The sequence below is a fragment of the Balearica regulorum genome, chromosome 3 (assembly GCF_011004875.1).
Source record: "Balearica regulorum gibbericeps isolate bBalReg1 chromosome 3, bBalReg1.pri, whole genome shotgun sequence".
Lineage (NCBI taxonomy): Eukaryota > Metazoa > Chordata > Aves > Gruiformes > Gruidae > Balearica > Balearica regulorum.
This window is the reverse complement of record NC_046186.1, coordinates 116022374-116032577: the sequence shown is the minus strand read 5'-3', so window position 1 is coordinate 116032577 and position 10204 is coordinate 116022374. Positions and strand designations below refer to the sequence as shown.

Below are 10204 nucleotides of genomic sequence, written 5' to 3'. Positions count from 1 at the left end.
AGAGGCTTTATGATCCGACTTCCATGATTCAGAAGCTTGCAGTTCTGCGGGATGTGGGTGCTTCCCTCGCGTGGGACATCTGAAAGGCCAAGCCTTGCTCATCTTCAAAATTACATATAGGGTTTGGATATCTTTCATGTCGCAGAACAATTTCCAGGATGAATGCATATGCTGCACCCCTTTATGGTAAGTGTGTTTTAATTTAGGCCTCTGTGATGTAAGACCCTGAAAAGTGCATTTAAAATTGAAAAGGCAGCTGGTCCTCAACACTAAAGGCACAAATATGATACCGCAAAACATTTGCTGAAGGGCGTGCCTTCTTCAAACACACCTTCATTAGAAAGATTAAAATTCAGAAGAGAGACAGCATATGTCTTACAGTCATTATTAAAAAAAAAAAAGTCGGGGGAAGCATTATAACTAAGAATCTAAGTTTAATTCTTTATCCAAGTTACATGTTGGCACAAGTGCAAAGGAAAGGGCTCTTGTTTAGGCAGCAAAAAGTATTTGTAGGTGAAAACACTTCTTTGGAGGGTGCAAAATGTATTTCATCTGTAGAGAGTTATTTTCAAACTTGGAAATCAGGGAGTAAAGGATTTTCCTATGGTGGAAATGCACACTGGAGCACTTTTACTCAGGCTACACTGGGCAAACAATTACAACCATGTTCAGTTTGATGGGGCAACTTCACAGCAGCATTTCATTTTAATCCATGCTGATACAAACTATGAGAAGAAAATAAGCAGTGTGGTATTTAGGCTTGAAGCATTTACCTTTACTTCAAAATTCTCATAAGTTTGGAGTAATTCTGGTATGTCTCACAAACATGTTAGAGTTTATTTCTGTTCTTTCTGATAGTAAATTACCAGGGAACAGAGGGACTTAGGCAATTTGAATACCACTTACAGCCAAGCAATTAGACACATGTAAATAAGCATGGGGAATTAAACTCAAGTGGAGTTGTTTTCCTGTCCTAGATGACTCCCAAGTGCTCCTGAGTCTGATTTCTCCCCCTGACACCTGGGTACCTCCTTGGGCTGTGATTTCTTCTGCTGTAAGGGAAGACCAATGCTCTTCTCCACCCTTAGAAACAACTGTGAAGGATATACTAATGAAAATTAGTATATAAGACCAGATGTGATTAGAGAGATGCACTAACTATATCAAAAGTTGTGATCTTTTTTCATAATCTCATGTTCCTCAATTATTATCTCCCCCTGATACTTGGAAAATTAATATGAGAAAATTCTGTATAATGAAGTGCCATTGTTAAAAGGTCAAAGTCCCTTTTGGGGTAATTGTGTGCAGCAAAGTAAGTTACTGCAAAGCTTCCACCGCTTTCTGGTATAGCAGATTTTATAGTCAAGTAAAGCTCTAGCCGTGATTTTGGTGACAGCTGTATAGTAGTGGCACAAAGTCCTTTCCACTGTTAGTATTCTTCAGAAAGCAGAAGGCAGCAGGCTTGGGTGCCCTTTCTCAAAGGCTGCCTTGCTCATCCTGTTACTAGCAGAGGTAAAGTCCATCAACAGAGGGGATAGAGTTGACCTTGACTTGCTACAGCAAGGTGAAAATCACCTCTTCTTTGCACCCTCCCAAGATTTTGAAGCCAGACAGCTATCCATCTTTCTTTCAGGAAGACAAAGACTTATCCTGGTTTGCCTGTGACCCCGAGAGAGGAGAAGGGCCAAAATTCAGACTGCCATCTCCCAGGTCTTTGATCAAGTCTTGTAGAAGACATTTCACATTTGTTACTTCCTTAAACATCAAAGAGAAGACCCAAATCTCTTTAGAGCTCAGCAGGAACTGATTCATAAGCAGCTTTTCAATGTCACAGTTACCCAGAGCATTTTATGCGGTAATAAAGAAAATACTGGTAGTGTGGTGATGGCTTTGGTATGAGGAGCAGCAGTTACATGCAGGTAATGTATACAAGCCGTATGCGGTTAGGGTAATTCAATGAGTTTTGGACTTCACTGTATGGGAGGAGCAGATCTAGTGGGAGAGATGAAGCAGAAAGCAAAAAATAAAGGAAAAGCCCAGACTCTATGATAGGTCTGATGAAGAAAAAAACCAATGGCATTAAACAAAATACCATCAGTTACCAAAATGTGTTCTTCATAACCTCTCTAGCTCCCTGTTTAAAAAAAAAAAGGTGATAAAATGCCAGACAGTGCTGCCAAGTTGGGGATGTATAAGAAGCTAGGTGTCTGGATACTGTTGAGGATCTTGTTCTTTGTTCCTTCAGAAATACAGAGCAATTGAAAACCTTTCTGAAGCAAGGCACAGAATTTTGCAGAGATTCATGCCCACATTGAAGAGGTATGACACTGAAGCTGCGCATGGTCCTAGCACACATGTTATGTTCCCCATGTTGTCAATGGTACCTCTCTGAAGCAGAAATCAGGAGAAATCAGGAGGCAGGAATTTGTCACAACCCACTAACGGTACTTTATAGCTATTTAAAATATAAAGTCTCTTCTGATCCTGCTGCCGATGCCTCCAGTGGGGCCAAATCAGGCAGTTATCATCAGTGCCACGTTACTCCTCCCGTACAAACCACCCCTCCAGCCATACTTTGTAAAGCTGCAGTTAAACAATTACCACGTGTTAAAAGTAAGTGCAGGAGGGGATGAAATTCTCTTCCTAAACACAGCTTTCAGCACATCCATTTAAGTGTAAATGCTGGGGTTTATAGACTCCAAGAAAAAAATAGAATCAAAGGCAAATGTTTACCTGCCATGGATCTAGGAGGTTGCCTTCACACTCCCTGCAATGCAAGTCAATACTCCTGACTACGGAAATTAAGCTTATTTTCCAGAATGTCTTCCATTTGCTGTTTTCCAGCACTTTCTAAATAATTCTTCTTTGTCACAATAAACCTTAAATTAACCCCTGCTCCTCCCCGCTTGCAATTTTAACACGATGGTATTGCCTGTAGAATGAACCAAAACCAGCCCTTCAGCTGCTGCTTTCAGTACACCCCATATCTTGGATTGTTTTTACTTCCAGCTTTTAAGGTCAGAACATGCACCCAGCAATAACTGGCCTTTTTTTTTTCCGCTAAGAGACTAGGGGGGCCCGTGTCTGAAACAAGGGAGTTTTGTGAGAGAGGCAAGCCCATGCTTTTGGCTTTGCAGGCGTGAAGCTCTCACAACCTGGCCTTGCATTTCTGGACTTCGTTAACCCTGGCAGCAAACGCTGCTGGAGGTGCGGCTGGCAGTAAGCACATGAAAGGCCTTGCACCCAGTTTCTGCATATGGCAGCGTCTGTTAATAACCAGGCACAGCGCAGAGCTGTACATCTTCATTCCCTTGTAGACAGAGCTGGAATACATACCAGAGTATATGTACAGTCCCAAAAGATTTGTGTGGGGTGACTAATTACTTTTCTCCTTAGAAGTGGGCAGGGAAGCATAATATGTTCGTGATTACAAGGGCATAAAAGGAGCGTGTGATTATTTTCCATGGGAATCCTCGGGAACAGCAATGCAAGTGTCTTGGAGGATGGCTGTCTAAGGTGGTGCTCTCTGCAGGACCATTAAACTCTCCTCCCAGCTTCTTCATCCTGTGCTACGACTTATCCTTGGCAAAGCCATCCAATAGCGCATAGGGTTAGCCATGAACTTTCTTTAGCTCTAACCATCCACCTCCGAGTCCTTCCAGGACACTCAGAAGCCACGTGCTATATTTGCCTAGCTGGAGTTGTTATGAGGACATTAACACAAGGGAAAATATCTGCCTGGAGAAGAGGGTGGACTGCAATGCTTTGAAATTAATGTTGTCGAGCATCTGTAAAGGACTGCGTGGGTCAGTGTCACTGAGCAGCCCTGAAGCCAAGGGCTCGGTTAAGGAGGACACAGGCAGGGTACATACAACGCTCGTTCTGCTCGTTTCCCCTGCGTACCATATGCCACTAAACACAGACTCAGCCATGTCCTCATTTCCATATTTCAAAAGCTTAATTTAACTCCAGAAGCCTTTCCTGATCAATACTTGTGAGGGGGTTTCTGCCACGGCTGGGCCTGGACTGGGTAAACCTGCAATTATAACTGCTGAGATACTGAACTAGGACCCCTCTACTCACAGCAAGACGCTAGGTGAGAAAAGCAGGCCAAGCCACAAAAACTGGTTTTGCCAAAGAAAGTAGTCAACAGTTCATCCTGTCACCTGCTGAGGCCGACCAAAAAACTTTGCAATAAAGGAGATACAGGCATTAGCTGTGTGAGAAAGGGAGGAACACCGGTTATCGAGTGATGTTTGGGTATTGGAAGGCGACTTTCTTAAAATACACTTAATTGCTCAAGCCTAATTCAAATAATTCCCAAGAAGGGGAGGAAAAGGTGTTTACAGCTCCAGTGTTTTTCCCAGATCCATCCACTTTTGTGTTCCCTGAAGTACAAACAGATTATTTGGCATCTGTTTATTCAGCTCCCATGAGGCCTTGGAAACAGCTGTATCATAAATGCAGAAACTTCTCAAGGGTGGAAAGGCATCTTGAGAGGAGAGCAGCCCCTCCCTCAGGCCAAAAGTAGCCTGGCTTTTGGACTAATCCTGAGGTTGCTAGTGCATCCGTGACACTGGCAGAGTTCGTGCACATGTATTTTTCTGACTGATGGGCCAGGGCACGCTCCAAGCCGGGAACGCGCCAAAGCAAAGCACTGCTGGGGAACCAATGATGATACGTGAAGGTTTTGTGGCAGTTTTTTCCTTCCAAGCATTCGGCAAAATAAGGTATACAATAAGTTCAGGAAGCAGCTCTGTTCTTGTTGAGCCCATACTGGGGATTCGACTCTAGTGGGACTCCCAAAAACCGTCATCCCGCACCAGCACGTCTGAAGGAATCACCCCTGCCAAGGTTGTTGTCTCCCTAAATCTGCTAATGCCCCCTGTGACCGGGGTGAAATTTGGAGGTAGGGGGGAGGCTGAAGCACTGAACTTAAGATCAGAGTATTTTCCTGCTATCTGTACCACAAAGACAATGTGTCATGTGCTTGTGAGATTACAATTTGGGTTTGTTATCATCCCTTTATATCAAAAGGAAGTTATACACACAAAGGAAACACCAAACCATCATGACAGGAGGGCTATAAATCACTTACTACTGAATATTCAGAGGACATCAGAGCATCCAGTAGGAAAGCAAGGGTTTTGAAAAGCCCCCTTTTCCTCACAATCCCCTCATTTCAATAAACTTTGCTTTTATTTTGGGAGAGGGTGAAGAAAAGCATGTAGTTTCATGAATACAGGTACGAATGAAACCAGGTTTGTCCCATACGTGTGACTCATGGCTGACTGCAAGCGCTGGTCAATGCCTTCCTGGCTGCCAGCTGGCCCAATACCTTCCTGTGGCCCAGGTGGATCCCGTGGTGCCCAGAAAGGGCTGAGGTGCTGCTCTACCTCTGCTTTCAGCTGAAAACACTGAGCTTCTCCTCTAACCAGCTATTTATTTTATTTGACCTGATGAGCACTGGCTTATTTTGGAGATCTTTACTCTCTTTCCCTGTTCCTCCCTTCCCATTCTCCGCCCCTGGCCAGCAGCCCCAGCATCTCAAAGCTGTACAGAGGTGCACACATGCAGGAGTGAAGAGATCGCATAAGCTTTCTTGCCAGTTTCTGTCCTAATAAAACACATGGTTACAAAAAACAAGAAATGGAGAAAACAGTGGGATGGTCAGATCTTGGGGAAAGCAGCCCATCTGGCAGCGAGGGTCCCTTTCTGCTTTCCTGCTCTGGAATTACCACCCTTCAGAAGGACATCCTGGGAAGACTGCAAGGAGCCCTCCACCTCCTCTTCCCCTGGCAGGTGCCTGAAATCCTCCTGACAATTCTCCAAAATGCATGCTGAAATCCCACTCCTACTGAAAAAAAAACAACATTGTATTTCCAAACTGCGTGACCTCCTGAAATGTGTCAACCCTGAAAGCTTTCAAGCTGACTGCAAATGTTGCAGATAATTTCTGTAGCTCTTAAATTCTGGGCGATTATAATGGGGGAAAACATGGATGTAATCATTGCTTTTAAAATATGATTGCTGCTTGAAAGAATTATCGGGGACGGGGGTAAGCGTCTGGAGGATGGTGTGATTCAGGACTGCTGACTTCTACTCCTCACTCATTCAAAGTCACCATGTGAGTCAGTGGAAAAGTCATTGAAACTAGCACAGTCAACAACGTACCAACACTCATATGTAGGTTCCTAAATCAACAGCGTGGAAGATTTCAGCTGAAAGGTATGGGTTTTAAAATCAAGAGTGGGTGAAGGGAGCAGACTATGTTGCAAGCCTGCAGTAAATGCCATCCTAAACTCTGCTGCTTCAAATTCTAGTGCTTCTCACCCCCAAAAAGCACCAGCTAAAAGTGTAACAGCACTTTGGGGGAAGTCCATTTTTAGTCCAAGCAGAAACAAGGTTCGTATACCAGGTTCTCTGCAACGGGGAAAACATTATGCTGCAAAATAAACGTTCCTTTTAAATATCAAATGCAGAATTGTCAGAGCACACATATCGTTAGTATGCAGAAGCTGCAGTTTTGAAGCTCTGCCACCAATGGCTAATTAATTCTAGGTACCGTAACGATCACATCACAGGGAAGTGCTATTCTGTGTGTAAGCAGAAGCTCTGTGTACAAACAGCACAATGCACAAACAGAAATCACACCTCCGAGAGCCTTTTCATTCAGAAAAGTCAGTCGTCTTGAAAGTGCTACTCACAAGAACCGGCACGGTAACCTGAATTTTAGAAAAATAAAATTCAGTAGTTATCAGTATGAAAGTGATAGTTGCACAGAGAGAGAAATCATTCAGAGAATAAACAGCTTAGCAGCTTCCAGATTAGCAAGACAATGAAAGCAGAGATCAAATGTGAGATCTCGCAAATCCACAGGAAATGACTCAAGAAACTAGATCGAGTAAAACTTCGGCTTCTAAGCCTCAAACCTGTTTGCTTCTCACCATTGGGGCAAATATACGCATACACAAGTACGCAAAAATACATCCAGATCATACAGTCAAGCTCTCAAGCATTAATCAGGCAGTGATTAATACCCAGTTCTCCTCAGCGGTATATGCATTATAACGGCCTTTTAATTACATGATTGCACACTGGGTTTTTCACGTGGCCATAACTTTCCCCTTATTCCGGTTCTGCAGTAGCCAACTGCTAAATGCCACGCTCACCACTTCATGCGCATCGATGCTCCTGCTGACCATGGACATTTTTGGCATGAAAGATTTTAAGGATGTTAGATGTCTGTGCAATCTCAGCATCGTTTGGGGAAAAAAAAAAAAAAGACATAGGATGGGTGGAAGTGTGTCAAATCATTACATCTGGTCTTTTATGGTACAGCAGCTGAAGACGTTCCTGCCATTTCCTTGCCCCCAACTGCTTACTCCTGCCCTGACACTTCCTTTCGCTGCCAGCTCAGCTTTGCCAAGATGTTTATCATGCCATTCTGCAAGTTGGATCCTTGAATAACTTTCCAAAATAAAGAGGTATTGGGGGGTATTATTAGCTGGGACCATTTAGCAGATCCAGCAGTGCAACTCCCCAACAGGGGGGATGCATTTGCAGAGCCGAGGGGATGTCAAACTGTGCTTTGCAGAGGAATGAATGGGTGGGAAGGGGATGGGGATGGGGAGAGAGGCAGCATTGCCACCCAAATGAGCATGCCACAGGCTGCCAATGGGAGGGAAGGGGGCTTGCACTCTCATACGTTATCTGGTTTTATGCCCAAACCTCTAGCAGTGACAAGTGTGTTGCTATAGCGGTGTAACACCACCAAAGCTGCGGATTCTGGTACCATCTCCAGAGGACATGCTGCTTCGCCCTGGGGGTAACCTTCCATAAAGAAGACCTCAAAGCTTTCATCAGCTCTTGCCTCCATCGCATTACTAGCAGTCCACAGATTTTTCTCCAAGTTTCCAGTTCTGTTCCTGAAAAGAAACTGAAACCCAACAGAGCAGAAACACAATTTCCACCGCAAAATCTGAAGGCCCTTTCAAGACTAAATCCCATAGACTAGACTTGAAAGATAAATCGGTAAGTGGCTTCCTTAGAAATCACAGCCATACAGGGTCTGAATATCCCTGCACAGTGAAAGCAGAGACGGGACATCTCTCCACCCACAATGGGAAAGAGATGCTGCAGTTGAGGAGCCAGCGGAGGCCGAAAGGGCAAGGTGATGTGCTTGGGTGGGACAGACAGATTTCTTCTCCCAGGTCACAGAAGATCTGATGGAGAAAGCAAAACTAAAACTCATTGCTAGTTATTCAACCTCATGGGCCAAACTTTCTTTTCAAAAGTCGGCTCCTGTGACCCCCTCCTCTGTGGACCAAGCAAGTTTCCAGGGCAGGAGAAGAGGCCACAGTGTAGCTGTGGACACAGCACAAGTTGGGAGAGTGTTTACGGTTATGGCGCTGTTCATTGTAGCAAAAACCAATTAAAATGACCTGCAAAAATAGCTGCGTGATGCTACCAGCATGCCCACGCTCACCCCATAGCACTGCTGAGCACGGCTCCAAGGCTTGATTTGAGCTCTTGTAGAGGGCAAGATGGGAAGAACCCAAGGCTGGTGAGAAACCTCTGGATGTGGCTCTGTGGAGGCAACACCGCCTCCCTGAGCTCCTCTACCAACGGGCTGTCAAACTCCTCGCTACGCACACGGCACCGCACTAATCGCCTATGGGAAAGTAAATCCTTCCTACGGGTCTTGTCAGCCACGACAAGGAGCTCCACTGAGCCAGGCTGGGTTGAGCTGAACCAAACTGAGCTGGGCCTGGCTGGGTCGGGCTGACCCCAACCAAGCTGGGCAAAGTTGGGTTGAAGTGAGCCAGGCCTGGCAGGACTGAGATGGGCTAGATCGGGCTGAGCCGGGCCTTACTAAGTCAGGCTGAACAGGACTGAGCGGGGCTGAGCGAGCCTGAAGTCAGCCGGGACAAGCTGAGGTGAGCCGAGTCGAAACGAGCTGAATCGGACCGAGCCGAAGCGAGGCGGGCCGAGGCGGGAGGGGCGCGGGGGCTGCGGCGCGGGGGGCGGCGCCGGCGGGCGGAGGCGAGCGGGGCGGTGGCCGCACCCCGGGCACTGCGCCGCGGGGGCTCGGTGGGCCGGGCCGGGGCGGGCCGCGCCGCCGCGGGGGAGGCGCCACTGGCAGGCGCGTCTCCTCCTTCCTCGCCGCCGCGGCTCCCTCCCTCCCGCCTGGGTCCGGCGCTGCCCTGCCCGCTCCCGGCGGCCGCGGCCGCTCGGCAGCGCCGCCGCTTCCTGCCGGGGTTCCCCCCTCCCTCTCCGCTCCGCCGCCACCCGCGGCGCCCCGCCATGGCGTGAGCGCGGCCATGGGGCTGGCCCGGCGCCGCCGCCTGCCCCCGGGCGCTGCGCCGCTCCCCCGGGCCCGGACCCCGCGCCGCCGCCGTCGCCGCCGCGCCCCGCCGCGCCCCCGCGGCGCGCTGACCGCCGCCTCTCCTCCTCCTCCTCCTCCGCCCCCTGCCGCCGCCGCCGCCCGGCGACGAGCGCGGCCGTAACCCCCCCCCCTTCCACCCCCGCCCCCCCGCCGCCGCCCGCGCTCCCGCGCCGTCGGGCCCGGCGCGGCCGCCAGCCCCGGCCCGCCGCGGCGCGGCCTCCCCCGCCATGTGAAGCGCAGGAAGATGCGGAGGCGCAGCCCGGCCGCCCGCGGCGAGGGATGAGCCTAGACGGGGAGAAGATGACCGAGGAAGCCTACCCTGACGAGTGAGCGGGGACGGGGACGGGCGGGGGCGACGGGCGGGCGGCGGGGGCCACCTTTTGTTGCCCTGGCGGGAGCCGGTGCGGATCCCTCAAACCCTCCTCCCCCCCCCCCCCCGCGGGCGGACAGAGGGACACGGACACGCGCGTACGTGTGCGCGCTGCCCGCCCGCGCATCCGCCATTTCGCGCTCCCCCCCGGGCCGCGCTCATTTGCATACCGCCTTTTCATTCATAAAAACCCCCGGGAGGCGCGGGGACGCCGGGGTGCGGGGAAAGGTGGGGGGGGGGTGGCGGGCCTCCCCCCCGCCCCGGCACCCCTCGCCGCCACCTCTCCCCGCCCCGGCTGGGGGGGTCGGGGCGCCCGGCGGGGGCGGCCTGCGGCGGAAGCGGGCGGCGCGGCGGTGCGTTCCCCTTCCCCCGCCCCGCACCCCCGGGGTTTGGGGGGGGGGGGGGGGAATCGGGAAGCGGTGGGGGGGGGGACAGGGGGGACGACG

At 49.6% G+C, this 10204-nt stretch overlaps 1 protein-coding gene and 1 long non-coding RNA gene across 5 annotated transcripts in view; one reads left to right on the top strand and one right to left on the bottom strand.

Moving 5' to 3' along the window:
- Window positions 1-407: 407 nt before the first annotated feature.
- On the bottom strand, window positions 408-10126 carry LOC142601157 (uncharacterized). 4 transcript variants are annotated; one of them, XR_012834785.1, is made up of 5 exons: window positions 9707-9868; window positions 8489-8674; window positions 7796-7928; window positions 6334-6725; window positions 408-5854 (listed from the first exon to the last, which is right to left on the bottom strand). It is a non-coding gene; the product is annotated as an uncharacterized LOC142601157 (long non-coding RNA). The 4 variants fall into 4 exon arrangements; XR_012834787.1 differs by lacking the exon at window positions 9707-9868 and adding an exon at window positions 9929-10126 and having other exon boundaries at window positions 408-6725; XR_012834786.1 differs by having other exon boundaries at window positions 408-6725; window positions 8445-8674.
- The window catches only part of SPRED2 (sprouty related EVH1 domain containing 2), a 65756-nt gene continuing 64594 nt past the window's right edge, over window positions 9043-10204 (top strand). Inside the window, exon 1 of the mRNA XM_075749712.1 lies at window positions 9043-9714. Coding sequence (XP_075605827.1) covers window positions 9668-9714 — 47 coding nt within the window. The 5' untranslated portion in view covers window positions 9043-9667. The remainder of the gene's footprint in view (window positions 9715-10204) is intronic.